At 47.5% G+C, this 19772-nt stretch overlaps 1 protein-coding gene across 1 annotated transcript in view; it reads right to left on the bottom strand.

The window, feature by feature from the left end:
• Positions 1-16556, bottom strand: part of LOC124042192 (acetyl-coenzyme A synthetase, cytoplasmic-like) — a 36866-nt gene extending 20310 nt beyond the window's left edge. The window contains exons 1-5 of the mRNA XM_046360595.1: positions 16335-16556; positions 15051-15246; positions 12616-12707; positions 12405-12505; positions 10745-10747 (exon numbers count right to left, since the gene is read on the bottom strand). Coding sequence (XP_046216551.1) covers positions 10745-10747; positions 12405-12505; positions 12616-12707; positions 15051-15246; positions 16335-16467 — 525 coding nt within the window. The 5' untranslated portion in view covers positions 16468-16556. The remainder of the gene's footprint in view (positions 1-10744; positions 10748-12404; positions 12506-12615; positions 12708-15050; positions 15247-16334) is intronic.
• Positions 16557-19772: the final 3216 nt, after the last annotated feature.

Raw genomic sequence — 19772 nt, 5'->3', positions numbered from 1 at the left:
AGGATACCCAGGATACCCAGGATAGAGAACAGGATACCCAGGATACCCAGGATAGAGAACAGGATACCCAGGATACCCAGGATACCCAGGATACCCAGGATAGAGAACAGGATACCCAGGATAGAGAACAGGATACCCAGGATAGAGAACAGAATACCCAGGATACCCCAGGATACCCCAGGATAGAGAACAGGATACCCAGGATAGAGAACAGGATACCCAGGATAGAGAACAGAATACCCAGGATACCCCAGGATACCCCAGGATAGAGAACAGGATACCCAGGATGCCCCAGGATAGAGAACAGGATACCCAGGATACCCAGGATACCCAGGATAGAGAACAGGATACCCAGGATAGAGAACAGGATACCCAGGATAGAGAACAGAATACCCAGGATACCCCAGGATACCCCAGGATAGAGAACAGGATACCCAGGATGCCCCAGGATAGAGAACAGGATACCCAGGATACCCAGGATACCCAGGATAGAGAACAGGATACCCAGGATAGAGAACAGGATACCCAGGATAGAGAACAGAATACCCAGGATACCCCAGGATACCCCAGGATAGAGAACAGGATACCCAGGATAGAGAACAGGATACCCAGGATAGAGAACAGAATACCCAGGATACCCCAGGATAGAGAACAGGATACCCAGGATAGAGAACAGGATACCCAGGATACCCCAGGATAGAGAACAGAATACCCAGGATGCCCCAGGATAGAGAACAGAATACCCAGGATACCCCAGGATAGAGAACATGATACCCAGGATACCCCAGGATAGAGAACAGGATACCCCAGGATAGAGAACAGGATACCCCAGGATAGAGAACAGGATACCCAGGATAGAGAACAGGATACACAGGATAGAGAACAGGATACCCAGGATAGAGAACAGGATACCCAGGATACCCCAGGATAGAGAACAGAATACCCAGGATGCCCCAGGATAGAGAACAGAATACCCCAGGATAGAGAACAGGATACCCAGGATAGAGAACAGGATACACAGGATAGAGAACAGGATACCCAGGATAGAGAACAGGATACCCAGGATACCCCAGGATAGAGAACAGGATACCCAGGATAGAGAACAGGATACCCAGGATACCCCAGGATAGAGAACAGGATACCCCAGGATAGAGAACAGGATACCAAGGATACCCCAGGATAGAGAACAGGATACCCAGGATACCCCAGGATAGAGAACAGGATACCCAGGATAGAGAACAGGATACCCAGGATACCCCAGGATAGAGAACAGGATACCCAGGATAGAGAACAGGATACCCAGGATACCCCAGGATAGAGAAAAGGATACCCCAGGATAGAGAACAGGATACCCAGGATAGAGAACAGGATACCCAGGATAGAGAACAGGATACCCAGGATAGAGAACAGGATACCCAGGATACCCCAGGATAGAGAACAGGATACCCCAGGATAGAGAACAGGATACCCCAGGATAGAGAACAGGATACCCAGGATAGAGAACAGGATACCCAGGATAGAGAACAGGATACCCAGGATAGAGAACAGGATACCCAGGATACCCCAGGATAGAGAACAGGATACCCAGGATAGAGAACAGGATACCCAGGATACCCCAGGATAGAGAACAGGATACCCCAGGATAGAGAACAGGATACCCAGGATACCCCAGGATAGAGAACATAATGCCCCAGGATACCCCAGGATAGAGAACATAATGCCCCAGGATACCCCAGGATACCCCAGGATAGAGAACAGGATACCCCAGGATACCCCAGGATAGAGAACATAATGCCCCAGGATAGAGAACAGGATACCCAGGATAGAGAACAGAATACCCAGGATACCCCAGGATACCCCAGGATAGAGAACAGGATACCCAGGATGCCCCAGGATAGAGAACAGGATACACAGGATACCCAGGATAGAGAACAGGATACCCAGGATAGAGAACAGGATACCCAGGATAGAGAACAGAATACCCAGGATACCCCAGGATACCCCAGGATAGAGAACAGGATACCCAGGATGCCCCAGGATAGAGAACAGGATACCCAGGATACCCAGGATACCCAGGATAGAGAACAGGATACCCAGGATAGAGAACAGGATACCCAGGATAGAGAACAGAATACCCAGGATACTCCAGGATACCCCAGGATAGAGAACAGGATACCCAGGATAGAGAACAGGATACCCAGGATAGAGAACAGAATACCCAGGATACCCCAGGATACCCCAGGATAGAGAACAGGATACCCAGGATGCCCCAGGATAGAGAACAGGATACCCAGGATACCCAGGATACCCAGGATAGAGAACAGGATACCCAGGATACCCCAGGATACCCCAGGATAGAGAACAGGATACCCAGGATACCCCAGGATAGAGAACAGAATACCCAGGATGCCCCAGGATAGAGAACAGAATACCCAGGATAGAGAACAGGATACCAAGGATAGAGAACAGGATACCCAGGATAGAGAACAGGATACCCAGGATACCCCAGGATAGAGAACAGGATACCCAGGATACCCCAGGATAGAGAACAGGATACCCCAGGATAGAGAACAGGATACCCCAGGATAGAGAACAGGATACCCAGGATAGAGAACAGGATACCCAGGATAGAGAACAGGATACCCAGGATACCCCAGGATAGAGAACAGGATACCCAGGATAGAGAACAGGATACCCATGATACCCCAGGATAGAGAACAGGATACCCCAGGATAGAGAACAGGATACCCAGGATACCCCAGGATAGAGAACAGGATACCCAGGATACCCCAGGATAGAGAACAGGATACCCAGGAGATAGAACAGGATACCCAGGATACCCCAGGATAGAGAACAGGATACCCAGGATAGAGAACAGGATACCCAGGATACCCCAGGATAGAGAACAGGATACCCCAGGATAGAGAACAGGATACCCAGGATAGAGAACAGGATACCCAGGATACCCCAGGATAGAGAACAGGATACCCAGGATACCCCAGGATAGAGAACAGGATACCCAGGATACCCCAGGATAGAGAACAGGATACCCCAGGATACCCCAGGATAGAGAACAGGATACCCCAGGATAGAGAACAGGATACCCCAGGATACCCCAGGATAGAGAACATAATGCCCCAGGATAGAGAACAGGATACCCAGGATACCCCAGGATAGAGAACAGGATACCCAGAATACCCCAGGATAGAAAACAGGATACCCAGGATAGAGAACAGGATACCCAGGATACCCAGGATAGAGAACAGGATACCCAGGATACAGAACAGGATACCCAGGATACCCCAGGATAGAGAACAGGATACCCAGGATACCCCAGGATACCCCAGGATAGAGAACAGGATACCCAGGATACCCCAGGATACCCCAGGATAGAGAACAGGATACCCAGGATAGAGAACATAATGCCCCAGGATAGAGAACAGGATACCCAGGATAGAGAACATAATGCCCCAGGATAGAGAACATAATGCCCCAGGATACCCCAGGATAGAGAACATAATGCCCCAGGATAGAGAACAGGATACCCAGGATACCCCAGGATAGAGAACAGAATACCCCAGGATACCCCAGGATAGAGAACAGGATACCCCAGGATAGAGAACAGGATACCCCAGGATAGAGAACAGGATACCCAGGATACCCCAGGATAGAGAACAGAATACCCCAGGATACCCCAGGATAGAGAACAGGATACCCCAGGATAGAGAACAGGATACCCCAGGATAGAGAACAGGATACCCAGGATACCCCAGGATACCCCAGGATACCCCAGGATACCCCAGGATAGAGAACAGGATACCCCAGGATAGAGAACAGGATACCCCAGGATAGAGAACAGGATACCCCAGGATACCCCAGGATAGAGAACAGGATACCCCAGGATACCCCAGGATAGAGAACAGGATACCCAGGATAGAGAACAGGATACCCCAGGATAGAGAACAGGATACCCCAGGATAGAGAACAGGATACCCAGGATGCCCCAGGATAGAGAACAGGATACCCCAGGATAGAGAACAGGATACCCCAGGATAGAGAACAGGATACCCAGGATGCCCCAGGATAGAGAACAGGATACCCCAGGATAGAGAACAGGATACCCCAGGATAGAGAACAGGATACCCAGGATGCCCCAGGATAGAGAACAGGATACCCCAGGATAGAGAACAGGATACCCCAGGATAGAGAACAGGATACCCAGGATGCCCAGGATACCCAAGATAGAGAACATGATACCCAGGATGCCCCAGGATAGAGAACAGGATACCCCAGGATAGAGAACAGGATACCCCAGGATAGAGAACAGGATACCCAGGATAGAGAATAGGATACCCAGGATGCCCAGGATACCCAGGATAGAGAACAGGATACCCAGGATGCCCCAGGATAGAGAACAGGATACCCCAGGATAGAGAACAGGATACCCAGGATAGAGAACAGGATACCCAGGATGCCCCAGGATAGAGAACAGGATACCCCAGGATAGAGAACAGGATACCCCAGGATAGAGAACAGGATACCCCCGGATAGAGAACAGGATACCCAGGATAGAGAACAGGATGCCCCAGGATAGAGAACAGGATGCCCCAGGATAGAGAACAGGATACCCAGGATGCCCCAGGATAGAGAACAGGATACCCCAGGATAGAGAACAGGATACCCCAGGATAGAGCACAGGATACCCCAGGATAGAGAACAGGATACCCAGGATGCCCCAGGATAGAGAACAGGATACCCCAGGATAGAGAACAGGATACCCCCAGGATAGAGAACAGGATACCCAGGATAGAGAACAGGATGCCCCAGGATAGAGAACAGGATACCCCAGGATAGAGAACAGGATACCCAGGATAGAGAACAGGATACCCCAGGATAGAGAACAGACTCGATATGGAGGTTAGTTAACACAGTGTCCAAAGAAGGGCCAGCCAGAAGTATACAGAAGGGTGTTGTCTGCGTAGAGGTGGATCGGAGACTCACCAGCAGCAAGAGCGACATCATTGATGTATATAGAGAAGAGAGTCGGTCCAAGAATTGAACCCTGTGGCACCCCCATAGAGACTTTCAGAGGACCGGGCAACAGGCCCTCCGATTTGACACACTGAACTCTCAGAGAAGTAGTTGGTGAACCAGGCGAGGCAATCATTTGAGAAACCAAGGCTCTCGAGTCTGCCGATGAGGATGTAGTGATTGACAGAGTTGAAAGCCTTGGCCAGGTCAATGAATACGGCTGCATCTTATCGATGGATAGAGCCATGATACCCAGGATAGAGCCAGGATAGAGCCAGGATACCCCAGGATAGAGCCAGGATAGAGCCAGGATACCCCAGGATAGAGCCAGGATACCCCAGGATAGAGCCAGGATAGAGCCAGGATACCCCAGGATAGAGCCAGGATAGAGCCAGGATACCCCAGGATAGAGCCAGGATAGAGCCAGGATACCCCAGGATAGAGCCAGGATACCCCAGGATAGAGCCAGGATAGAGCCAGGATACCCCAGGATAGAGCCAGGATACCCCAGGATAGAGCCAGGATAGAGAGCAGGATACCCCAGGATAGAGCCAGGATAGAGCCAGGATGAACCAGGATAGAGCCAGGAGACCCCAGGATAGAGCCAGGATACCCCAGGATACCCCAGGATAGAGCCAGGTTACCCCAGGATAGAGCCAGGATACACCAGGATAGAGCCAGGATACCCCAGGATAGAGCCAGGATACACCAGGATAGAGCCAGGATACCCCAGGATAGAGCCAGGATACCCCAGGATAGAGGTACTGACATTGCAATAACCAAACCTATCTCTGTAATTTAAATTTAATGTCACGTTCATGAAACTTTAAACAAAGTATCATAAAACAATAATCCAACAGAAATGCAGTCGCTATATTTCAGCCAAAAACAGCCCCTGCATGCATACGAAAAATGTGCCTTGGGACGACCCAGACGTGGGGTATTTATGAATCCAGACACTGCAGCGCTATACACACACTATAACATTTTCATGAGTCTCAAGGTTACGACTGAAATCCTGTCTGGCTCGGCAGGCTAGTGAAATTACTGTATGCTTACTATATTGCTGGCCCAAATCCCATGCTGACAGTTATAGTGTGCTTGGCCCATATTTAAACCCACCCTGGGCTGGAGAAGGACTAGCCTGGTTTGTCTGTTTAAACCCACCCTGGGCTACATAGCGAACCATAATGGAACCCTATTCCCTACATAGTGAACCATAATGGAACCCTATTCCCTACATAGTGAACCATAATGGAACCCTATTCCCTACATAGTGAACCATAATGGAACCCTATTCACTACATAGTGAACCATAATGGCACCCTATTCCCTACATAGTGAACCATAATGGAACCCTATTCCCTACATAATAATAATAATAATATATGCCATTTAGCAGACGCTTTTATCCAAAGCGACTTACAGTCATGTGTGCATACATTCTACGTATGGGTGGTCCCGGGGATCGAACCCACTACCCTGGCGTTACAAGCGCCATGCTCTACCAACTGAGCTACACAGGACCACATTAGGGTTCCATAGTGAACCATAATGGAACCCTATTCCCTACATAGTGAACCATAATGGCACCCTATTCCCTACATAGTGAACCATAATGGCACCATATTCCCTACATAGTGAACCATAATGACACCCTATTCCCTACATAGTGAACCACAATGGAACCCTATTCCCTACATAGTGAACCACAATGGAACCCTATTCCCTACATAGTGAACCATAATGGCACCCTATACCCTACTTAGTGAACCATAATGAAACCCTATTAATCTTCATATAGAAATCTCTGGAAGATGCAAACATCTCTGTTGACGAGTCTACGGTTCGTAAAACACTTAACAAGAATAGTGTTCATGGGAAGAAGCCACTGCTGTCCAAAAAAAACTGAAGTCTGAAGTTTGCAAAAGAGCACCTGGATGTTCCACTAAAGTTGAAACTAAAGTTGAGTTGTTTGGAAAGAACATACAACACTATGTGTGGAGAAAAAAAGGCACAGCACACCAACATCAAAACCTCATCCCAACTGTAAAGTCTGGTGGAGGGAGCATCATGGGTTTGGGGCTGCTTTGCTGCCACAGGGTCTGGACAGCTTGCTATTATCAACGGAAAAATGAATTCCCAAGTTCATCAAGACATTTTGCAGGAGAATGTAAGGCTACCTGTCTGCCAATTGAAGCTCAACAGAAGTTAGGTGATGCAACAGGACAACGATCCAAAAGACAGAAGTACATCAACAACAGAATGGCTTGAACAGAAGAAAATATGCCTTCTGGAGTGGCCCAGTCAGAGTCCTGACCTTCTGGAGTGGCCATGTCAGAGTCCTGACCTTCTGGAGTGGCCCAGTCAGAGTGCTGACCTTCTGGAGTGGCCATGTCAGAGTGCTGACCTTCTGGAGTGGCCCAGTCAGAGTGCTGACCTTCTGGAGTGGCCCAATCAGAGTGCTGACCTTCTGGAGTGGCCCAATCAGAGTCCTGACCTTCTGGAGTGGTCCAGTCAGAGTCCTGGACTTCTGGAGTGGCCCAGTCAGAGTCCTGACCTTCTGGAGTGGCCCAGTCAGAGTCCTGACCTTCTGGAGTGGCCCAGTCAGAGTCCTGACCTTCTGGAGTGGCCCAGTCAGAGTCCTGACCTTCTGGAGTGGCCCAGTCAGAGTCCTGACCTTCTGGAGTGGCCCAGTCAGAGTCCTGACCTTCTGGAGTGGCCCAGTCAGAGTGCTGACCTTCTGGAGTGGTCCAGTCAGAGTCCTGACCTTCTGGAGTGGCCCAGTCAGAGTCCTGACCTTCTGGAGTGGCCCAGTCAGAGTCCTGACCTTCTGGAGTGGCCCAGTCAGAGTCCTGACCTTCTGGAGTGGCCCAGTCAGAGTCCTGACCTTCTGGAGTGGCCCAGTCAGAGTCCTGACCTTCTGGAGTGGCCCAGTCAGAGTCCTGACCTTCTGGAGTGGCCCAGTCAGAGTCCTGACCTTCTGGAGTGGCCCAGTCAGAGTCCTGACCTTCTGGAGTGGCCATGTCAGAGTCCTGACCTTCTGGAGTGGCCATGTCAGAGTCCTGACCTTCTGGAGTGGCCATGTCAGAGTCCTGACCTTCTGGAGTGGCCCAGTCAGAGTCCTGACCTTCTGGAGTGGTCCAGTCAGAGTCCTGGACTTCTGGAGTGGCCCAGTCAGAGTCCTGACCTTCTGGAGTGGCCCAGTCAGAGTCCTGACCTTCTGGAGTGGTCCAGTCAGAGTCCTGGACTTCTGGAGTGGCCCAGTCAGAGTCCTGACCTTCTGGAGTGGCCATGTCATAACATAACATTTTATGACCAATTTATGCAGAAATCCAGGTAATTCTAAAGGGTTCACATACCTTTTCTTTGCACACACACATGATAACATACACACTATACACACACATGATAACATACACACTATACACACACATGATAACATACACACTATACACACACGTACACATGGATTTAGTACTGTGGATATGTGGTAGTGGTGGAGTAGGGGCCAGTGTGTTGTAAAAACTGTGAATGCATTGTAATGATTTTAAATTGTATAAACCACCTTAATTTTGCTGTACCCCAGGCAGAGCAGCTGCTGCCTTAGCAGGAACTAATGGGTATCCATAATAAACCCCAGGCAGAGCAGCTGCTGCCTTAGCAGGAACTAATGGGGATCCATAATAAACCCCAGGAAGAGTAGCTGCTGCCTTAGCAGGGACTAATGGGGATCCATAATAAACCCCAGGAAGAGTAGCTGCTGCCTTAGCAGGGACTAATGGGGATCCATAATAAACCCCAGGAAGAGTAGCTGCTGTCTTGGCAGGAACTAATGGGGATCCACAATAAACCCCAGGAAGAGTAGCTGCTGCCTTGGCAGGAACTAAAGGGGGCTCCATAATAAACCCCAGGAAGAGTAGCTGCTGTCTTGGCAGGAACTAATGGGGATCCATAATAAACCCCAGGCAGAGCAGCTGCTGCCTTAGCAGGAACTAATGGGGATCCATAATAAACCCCAGGAAGAGTAGCTGCTGTCTTGGCAGGAACTAATGGGGATCCATAATAAACCCCAGGAAGAGTAGCTGCTGCCTTGACAGGAACTAATGGGATCCATAATAAACCCCAGGAAGAGTAGCTGCTGCCTTGGCAGGAAATAATGGGGATCCATAATAAACCCCAGGAAGAGTAGCTGCTGTCTTGGCAGGAACTAATGGGGATCCATAATAAATACAAATACACCACAAGACTGCATTAGCTAGCTGAGATAAAAGCCTAGGCATTAGTCTTCAGGTCAAGTCTCAGGCAAGGAACCTCATCACAGGAGGCAGTGGTAAGGATCCTCATCACAGGAGGCAGTAGAAGGATCCTCATCACAGGATGCAGTGGTAAGGATCCTCATCACAGGAGACAGTAGAAGGATCCTCATCATAGGAGGCAGTGGTCAGGATCCTCATCACAGGAGGCAGTAGAAGGATCCTCATCATAGGAGGCAGTAGAAGGATCCTCATCACAGGAGGCAGTAGAAGGATCCTCATCACAGGAGGCAGTAGAAGGATCCTCATCACAGGAGGCAGTGGTAAGGATCCTCATCACAGGAGACAGTAGAAGGATCCTCATCATAGGAGGCAGTGGTAAGGATCCTCATCACAGGAGGCAGTAGAAGGATCCTCATCACAGGAGGCAGTGGTCAGGATCCTCATCACAGGAGGCAGTAGAAGGATCCTCATCATAGGAGGCAGTAGAAGGATCCTCATCACAGGAGGCAGTAGAAGGATCCTCATCACAGGAGGCAGTAGAAGGATCCTCATCACAGGAGGCAGTAGAAGGATCCTCATCACAGGAGGCAGTGGTAAGGATCCTCATCATAGGAAGCAGTGGTAAGGATCCTCATCATAGGAAGCAGTAGAAGGATCCTCATCACAGGAGGCAGTGGTAAGGATCCTCATCACAGGAGGCAGTGGCAAGGATCCTCATCACAGGAGGCAGTAGAAGGATCCTCATCACAGGAGGCAGTGGTAAGGATCCTCATCACAGGAGGCAGTGGTAAGGATCCTCATCACAGGAGGCAGTGGAAGGATCCTCATCACAGGAGGCAGTGGTAAGGATCCTCATCACAGGAGGCAGTGGCAAGGATCCTCATCACAGGAGGCAGTGGTAAGGATCCTCATCACAGGAGGCAGTGGTAAGGATCCTCATCACAGGAGGCAGTGGTAAGGATCGTCATCACAGGAGGCAGTGGTAAGGATCCTCATCACAGGAGACAGTAGAAGGATCCTCATCACAGGAGGCAGTGGTAAGGATCCTCATCACAGGAGGCGGTGGTTGGTCAAGCCCCCTCACCTTCACTTTAAAGTTGGAAAGGGACTTAAGTCAGGAGTATTTTATTTATTTTTTGCCCAAAGATTATGATTACTTGTCTGAAAATGAAAATGAGCTATATTTACATGGAGAAGTACCATATCTGGCCTTTCACCTATACATATGGACAGACTTAGAAAGATCAGTACTGGAATTCTTTGTTTTTGTCATGTTTTGTCATATATTGTCATGTCTTGTCCTTGTGCTTCCCCTTCTATTCGTTTCCCTCTGCTGGTCTTATTAGGTTCTTTCCCTCTTTCTATCCCTCTCTCTCCCCCTCCCTCTCTCCCTCTCTCGCTCTCTCTCTCTATCGTTCCGTTCCTGCTCCCAGCTGTTCCTCATTCTCCTAAACTACCTTATTTACTCTTTCACACCTGTCCCCTATTTTGCCCTCTGATTAGAGTCCCTATTTCTCCCTCTGTTTCCGCTTCTGTCCTTGTCGGATCCTTGTTTGATGTTTGCTGTTCCGTGTCCTTGTTCCGCCCTGTCGTGTTTTTGCCTTCTTCAGATGCTGCGTGTGAGCAGGTGTCTATGTCAGCTACGGCCTGTGCCTTCCCGAAGCGACCTGCAGTCTGTGGTCGCGTCTCCAGTCGTTCCTCTCTACTGACGAGAGGATTTCAGTTTTCCTGTTTGTATTTTCCTGAGATAATTTCCAGGATTATCGTTTTTGTTAAAGACTGGAATAAAGACTCTGTTTCTGTTAAGTCGCTTTTGGGTCCTCATTCACCAGCATAACAGTTTTCACTTGTTTTTTTAAATCACCTAATCAATGGGAGAGCAGGGCAAGGTCAACCAGCACGACTGCTCAGTTCACTTGGGTAATAGGAATATTTAAGATGAAGATGAAGTTCATATTGTTTGTAACACTCTGGTTGATGGTCACTGGACTAGAGACGATGTAATGGATTCAACTCATATCTGTTGATAGGAAATACAAGGACACCGTTTGATTATCTAGAACACTGTGATTCTCTAGAACACTGTGATTCTCTAGAACACTGTGATTCTCTAGAACACTGTGATTCTCTCTAACACTGTGATTCTCTCTAACACGGTGATTCTCTAGAACACTGTGATTCTCTCTAACACTGTGATTCTCTAGAACACTGTGATTCTCTAGAACACTGTGATTCTCTCTAACACTGTGATTCTCTACAACACTGTGATTCTCTACAACAACTCTACAACACTGTGACTGTGATTCTCTAGAACACTGTGATTCTCTCTAACACTGTGATTCTCTACAACACTGTGATCTCTACTGTGATTCTCTAGAACACTGTGATTCTCTCTAACATTGTGATTCTCTAGAACACTGTGATTCTCTAACACTGATTCTCAACACTGTGATTCTCTACAACACTGTGATTCTCTAGAACACTGTGATTCTCTAGAACACTGTGATTCTCTACAACACTGTGATTCTCTACAACACTGTGATTCTCTACAACACTGTGATTCTCTACAACACTGTGATTCTCTACAACACTGTGATTCTCTCGTACACTGTGATTCTCTAGAACACTGTGATTCTCTCTAACATTGTGATTCTCTAGAACACCGTGATTCTCTCTAACACTGTGATTCTCTAGAACACTGTGATTCTCTAGAACACTGTGATTCTCTAGAACACTGTGATTCTCTACAACACTGTGATTCTCTACAACACTGTGATTCTCTCTAACACTGTGATTCTCTCTAACACTGTGATTCTCTAGAACACTGTGATTCTCTAGAACACTGTGATTCTCTAGAACACTGTGATTCTCTAGAACACTGTGATTCTCTCTAACACTGTGATTCTATGAACACTGTGATTCTCTAGAACACTGTGATTCTGTAGAAGCTTAACAGTCACTGCCTTTTGATTTGACTTCCTGATAGACTCTGTGGCCAGTGTTTACAGAACAGTTGTCTGCTGATTTGACTTCCTGACCCCCCCCCCCCCCCCCCCCCCCCCCCCCCCCCCAGGCAATAGGGCAACCCTTAATGTCAATCCCTGCACTGCCCACGATGGAGTGGACAGCTCCTATCCTGGTGCAGGCCAGCATGGTGTACACCAGCTCTGGAATCATAGGGAGGTAGATGGCCACCCTGTCTCCCTTCTTCACTCCTGTTAACACACACGCCAGAAGACAAAAAGGTGGAAGAAATATTATGGAATCTGAGTATCCAAAACTCATGTCAAATGGTCTTTGAAAGAGCCAGACGGTTTGGTCTTACCCATCTGCTTCAGGACATTGGCACACCTGCACACCTGCCCCAGCAGCTGACTGTAGGTGATGGCCATGTGGTGATCAGGTGAGTTCCCCTCCCTGGAGAACAGACATGAAACATTATTATGCAAATCATCCAAATAGGTTACTTCTGATTGGACCATTTAGTTCATACGGCATCTGTAACAGAAAGTGTTGTATCAGTGAGCTGACCTGAGATGCATGTGGGCTCATAGTCAGTTTGATACGATCATTTCACTGATTTCCAGTCTTCACACTTACTTTTAGCAGACTCTCTTATCCAGAGCAACTAGGGTTAAGTGCCTTGCTCAAGGGCACATCAGCATTGTTTTCTCCTGGCTCGGGGATTTGAACCAAAGACCTGTCGGTTAGGCTACCTTACCCCCTATGTTAACCCAATCAAAATATTGCAACACATTCTGTTGTTTCCAATCAGCAGGCAGGCAGGCAGGCAGGCAGGCAGGCAGGCAGGCAGGCAGGCAGGCAGGCAGGCAGGCAGGCAGGCAGACAGACAGACAGACAGACAGACAGACAGACAGACAGACAGACAGACAGACAGACAGACAGACAGACAGACAGACAGACAGACAGACAGACAGACAGACAGACAGACAGACAGACAGACAGACAGACAGACAGACAGACAGACAGACATGATGAAGAGGACTGTAACACCTAACATGACATGATGAAGAGGCTGACTGTAACACCTAACATGGCATGATGAAGAGGCTGACTGTAACACCTAACATGGCATGATGAAGAGGCTGACTGATGAAGAGGCTGACTGTAACACCTAACATTACATGATGAAGAGGACCTTAACACCTAACATGGCATGATGAAGAGGACTGTAACACCTAACATGGCATGATGAAGAGGCTGACTGATGAAGAGGCTGACTGTAACACCTAACATGGCATGATGAAGAGGCTGACATGATGAAGAGGCTGACTGTAACACCTAACAGTTATAACTGGATTAAAACATTTGCAATATCAGAAAATCAATATCATAACTATCCAGATAATGACAAGACAGGAAGTGACAAGACAGGCTGGTGACTAACAGGAAGTGACAGGTATGTCAGACTTAACATAACACAGCTATGTACTGTTGTTGCTAGGTTGTTACTATGTCAGTTCATATATATATATATATACACAGACACACATATATATATATATATACACACACACACACACACACACACACACACACACACACACACACACACACACACACACACACACACACACATACAGTATATATACACACAGACAAATATTTATATATATATATATATATATATATATATATATATATATATATATATATATATATATATATATATATATATATATATATATACACAACTGATAAGATTTTGACAGCAACCCCTCCTGAGACATCACTAAGTGGACAATACATTAGGAGCACCTGCTCGTTCCATGACAGACTGATCCGGGGGGGGGGGGGGGGGGGGATCAGGTGAAAGCCATGATCCCTCATTGATGTCACTTGTTAACCAGGTGAATCCAGGTGAAAGCTATGATCCCTCATTGATGTCACTTGTTAACCAGGTGAATCCCTGGCTCTGTGAGAAACAGGTCTGTGAAGTTTAATCTTCACGGTTTGACAAGTGAAATGTTTACTGACAAGACCTTAACCAACAGTGCAATTCAGGGTGGTTAAGTGCAGTTCACTGTGGTTAAGTGCAGTTCACAGTGGTTAAGTGCAGTTCACAGTGGTTAAGTGCAGTTCACTGTGGTTAAGTGCAGTTCACTGTGGTTAAGTGCAGTTCACTGTGGGTAAGTGCAGTTCACTGTGGTTAAGTGCAGTTCACTGTGGTTAAGTGCAGTTCACTGTGGTTAAGTGCAGTTCACTGTGGTTAAGTGCAGTTCACGGTGGTTAAGTGCATTTCAGGGTCGTTAAGTGCAGTTCACAGTAGTTAAGTGCAGTTCACAGTGGTTAAGTGCAGTTCACAGTGGTTAAGTGCAGTTCACAGTGGTTAAGTGCAGTTCACAGTGGTTAAGTGCAGTTCACAGTGGTTAAGTGCAGTTCACAGTGGTTAAGTGCAGTTCACAGTGGTTAAGTGCAGTTCACTGTGGTTAAGTGCAGTTCACTGTGGTTAAGTGCAGTTCACAGTGGTTAAGTGCAGTTCACTGTGGTTAAGTGCAGTTCACAGTGGTTAAGTGCAGTTCAGGGTGGGTAAGTGCAGTTCACTGTGGTTAAGTGCAGTTCAGGGTGGGTAAGTGCAGTTCAGTTGACTCACTGCTTTCTTTTTTCAATGAGTATAATTGTTGACTTCTTTTTTTATTTATTAAATCAGGTAAGTCATTGAGGGACACATAGTATTTTACAATAAATGTCCTGACCAAGATAAGAGTAGATACAACAATAACTGTTATTTTGTCTTACCAGTAGAATGCCACTCGTTCACCAAGGTTCTTGTCCTTCACGTTCCTGTCCAGGACGTTGTAGCACATGTTAGTTGTGGCTCCCTCCATGCACTTCACATAGATGTTCCCTTTGGTCACATCGAAGTTATACTGCAGAATCTGACCCGTAGGAGGTTTCTTCCAATAGAAATCACTAGCGACCTCTTTCCAGAATACTGCCCGAGAAAAAATAGCAACATTTAGATGTTGTTTGGAGCACACCCACATATACACACATATATATTTATACACACACATATACATACATACATACATACATATATATATATATATATATATACACACACACACACACACACACACACACACACACACACACACACACACACACACACACACACACACACACACACACACACACACACACACACACACACACACACACACACACACACACACACACACACACACACAATTGCAGATGAGTCATGTGCATAGGACATACACACACAAAGTTTTAGTTATTCTGCTAGCAACAAGCACACGCACGGCTAACATCCTTCTTTAACCTACCGTCTACTTCCTCCTTAACCTACCGTCTACTTCCTCATTAACCTACCGTCTACTTCCTTCTTAACCTACCGTCTACTTCCTTCTTAACCTACCGTCTACTTCCTTCTTAACCTACCGTCTACTTCCTTCTTAACCTACCGTCTACTTCCTTCTTAACCTACCGTCTACTTCCTTCTTAACCTACCATCTTACTTCCTTCTTAACCTACCGTCTACTTCCTTCTTAACCTACCACCTTACTTCCTTCTTAACCTACCGTCTTACTTCCTTCTTAACCTACCGTCTTACTTCCTTCTTAACCTACCGTCTTACTTCCTTCTTAACCTACCGTCTACTTCCTTCTTAACCTACCGTCTTACTTCCTTCTTAACCTACCGTCTTACTTCCTTATTAACCTACCGTCTTACTTCCTTCTTAACCTACCGTCTTACTTCCTTCTTAACCTACCGTCTTACTTCCTTCTTAACCTACCGTCTACTTCCTTATTAACCTACCGTCTTACTTCCTTCTTAACCTACAGTCTTACTTCCTTCTTAACCTACCGTCTTACTTCCTTCTTAACCTACCGTCTTACTTCCTTCTTAACCTACCGTCTACTTCCTTCTTAACCTACCGTCTACTTCCTTCTTAACCTACCGTCTACTTCCTTATTAACCTACCACCTTACTTCCTTCTTAACCTACTGTCTTACTTCCTTCTTAACCTACCGTCTTACTTCCTTCTTAACCTACCGTCCGGCTCCTCAATAGACTTCTTGTAAAGTTCCAGATAACAGCTGAAGTCAGGTACATGAGCATCCTTCTGCAGACCCTCCGGAGGATGATACATCTTCTCCTCTGCGTGTTGAGAGCCAGGGACCACCATCGTTGATAGACAGACCGACGTACTTTAGATAGATCTGTTTGAGTGCGAGAGACAGAGAGAGAGTGCGAGAGAGAGAGAGATCCAGCCAGTCTGCTTATCTGATCTGCCTATCCTCCAAGGCTAGAGGGGAGAGGTGAGACAGACACTGACAACAGTAGGGCTTCAGCCATTGGACAAGTACACTGAGCCTGTGCTCTGGCCACACCCCTAATACCAGGTTCGGTGTTGAATCAACATGCTTACTGCCAAAGGAGCCAATCAAAATGCTTAAAATGGCACTCTCACCTTTGTCATTGGCTGATCGGGTCCTGGTCCGTTTATCGGATTATTTTCCAAGCGTTGTGTAAGAGGAGGAAAACATTGGTATGCAGTGGGGAATGGTGGGCTGGGCTGATCGACAGGCAGATAGACAAGCAGACAGACAGACAGAACAGACGGTACAGGGAGGGCAGTGTATTCTGTATTCCTGGATAAAGGAAAACACAACCTCCCCCCCCTCTCACTCGCTGTCCACCAACCTCCCTCTCTCTCTCCCTGTCCACCAACCTCCCTCTCTCTCTCCCTCCCCCTCTCTCTCCCTGTCCACCTCCCTCCCCCTCTCACTCCCTGTCCACCAACCTCCTTCTCTCTCCCCTCTCACTCCCTGTCCACCAACCTCCCTCTCTCTCTCCCTGTCCACCTCCCTCCCTCTCTCTCTCTCCCTGTCCACCTCCCTCTCTCTCTCTCCCTGTCCACCTCCCTCCCCCTCTCTCTCCCTGTCCACCTCCCTCCCCCTCTCTCTCCCTGTCCACCTCCCTCCCCCTCTCACTCCCTGTCCACCTCCCTCCCCCTCTCACTCCCTGTCCACCAACCTCCCTCTCTCTCTCCCTGTCCACCTCTCTCCCCCTCTCACTCCCTGTCCGCCAACCTCCTTCTCTCTCTCCCTGTCCACCTCCCTCCCTCTCTCTCCCTGTCCACCTCCCTCCCTCTCTCTCCCTGTCCACCTCCCTCCCTCTCTCTCCCTGTCCACCAATCTCCCCCTCTCTCTCCCTGTCGACATCCCTCCCCCTCTCTCTCCCTGTCGACATCCCTCCCCCTCTCTCTCCCTGTCGACATCCCTCCCCCTCTCTCTCCCTGTCGACATCCCTCCCCCTCTCTCTCCCTGTCGACATCCCTCCCCCTCACTCCCTGTCCACCAACCTTCCTCCCTCTCTCACTTCCTGTCCACCAACCTCTCTCTCTCTCTCTCTCTCTCTAGAACACTATAACAGTATAGAACACTATAACAGTATAGAACACTAACACTATAACAATATAGAACACTATAACAATATAGAACACTATAACAATATAGAACACTATAACAATATAGAACACTATAACAATATAGAACACTACAACAATATAGAACAATAACACTATAACAATATAGAACACTGTAACAATATAGAACACTATAACTCTATAACAATATAGAACACTATAACACTATAACACTACAACAATATAGAACACTATAACACTATAACAATATAGAACACTATAACACTATAACACTACAACAATATAGAACACTATAACACTATAACAATATAGAACACTATAACACTATACCAATATAGAACACTATAACAATATAGAACACTACAACAATATAGAACACTATAACCCTATAACACTACTGTCAGGATTTGGCCAGGGTTGTTCCGGTTTTTGGTCACTAGATGCCCCCATTGTGCCTTTTGACCTTTTGTTTTCCCTTGATCCCCATTATTATTTGCACCTGTGCCTCGTTTCCCCTGATTGTATTTAAACCCTTTGTTTTCCTCTGTTCTTTGCTCTGTGTTTGTATGTTAGCACCCAGCCCTAGTACTCTGTGAACTCTTGTTGATCCCGGTGGACTCTCTTGTGGAATTCTGTTTTTTGTTCTTGTTTGTTTGTTTTTTGAGTATCTTTTGAGGCTTTTTGTGCTTTACCTTCCACCTTGTGGATTTACCTTTTTGTCTTGGAGGATTGCCTTTGTTCTTGTGGAATTCCTTTTGAGGTTGTGGAGTTACATGTTTTCCTGAAGAACTTCACTTTTTACTTCATTAAATACACCGTCTCAAGTACTGCTGTGTCTGCCTCATCTTCTGGGTTCTGCTGACTATTCGTGGCTCAGTTGGTTTAGTGACTGTTTCTCACTCCGGAGACCTTTTTCCTTTATTTAGTAAATGTTGTACATTGTTTATCATTAAAACTAACTCAATAATCCATACCTCCTGGGAATGTTATAAAGTCCAACAGTTGGCTGTCAGAAGTATTACAACGTAAATGTCCTGTCTGCAGATTTCTCGACACGACATATGAGATACCTGACGGGTTGGATGACACTTTTATAGTCAATCATCTTGAAAAAGATTTTACAAAAAAAAAACTTGGAAATCAACCAATCCTCCGTCATTAACACAATGGAAAGGTCACATGCTTTATTATCTAAATGTGCGACGAAGAGAAACAAAATGGTGCAGTTTGAGGCCATGTGTCGGAGAGACATCCCGAGGGGTTCGTGCTGATTGTACGGAGATTGTGACAGCCGGCTAAATGGCGTCACTTGAGAAAGCAAGAACAAGATGTATGTCAGGAGAAGTTTTTTATTATCACAAGGAGACGTATACTTGGAATACGGAGGAATGGAGGGAAAAAGAGAGGCAGAGGAGGTCTGAGAGAGAGAGGGAGGCAGAGGAGGTCAGAGAGAGAGAGAGAGAGAGAGAGAGAGAGGCAGAGGAGGTCTGAGAGAGAGAGAGAGAGAGAGGCAGAGGAGGTCTGGTCTGAGAGAGAGAGGCAGAGGAGGTCTGGTCTGAGAGAGAGAGGCAGAGGAGGTCTGGTCTGAGAGAGAGAGGCAGAGGAGGTCTGGTCTGAGAGAGGGAGGCAGAGGAGGTCTGGTCTGAGAGAGAGAGGCAGAGGAGGTCTGAGAGAGAGAGAGAGGCAGAGGAGGTCTGGTCTGAGAGAGAGAGAGGCAGAGGAGGTCTGGTCTGAGAGAGAGAGGCAGAGGAGGTCTGGTCTGAGAGAGAGAGGGAGGCAGAGGAGGTCTGATCTGAGAGAGAGAGGGAGGCAGAGGAGGTCTGATCTGAGAGAGAGAGGGAGGCAGAGGAGGTCTGGTCTGAGAGAGAGAGGGAGGCAGAGGAGGTCTGAGAGAGAGAGAGGCAGAGGAGGTCTGGTCTGAGAGAGAGAGGGAGGCAGAGGAGGTCTGGTCTGAGAGAGAGAGGCAGAGGAGGTCTGAGAGAGAGAGGCAGAGGAGGTCTGGTCTGAGAGAGAGAGGGAGGCAAAGGAGGTCTGAGAGAGGG

This window comes from Oncorhynchus gorbuscha, linkage group LG08, assembly GCF_021184085.1.
Source record: "Oncorhynchus gorbuscha isolate QuinsamMale2020 ecotype Even-year linkage group LG08, OgorEven_v1.0, whole genome shotgun sequence".
NCBI lineage: Eukaryota > Metazoa > Chordata > Actinopteri > Salmoniformes > Salmonidae > Oncorhynchus > Oncorhynchus gorbuscha.
The sequence above is the reverse complement of the archived record's forward strand: the minus strand, read 5'-3'. Positions and strand labels throughout refer to the sequence as shown.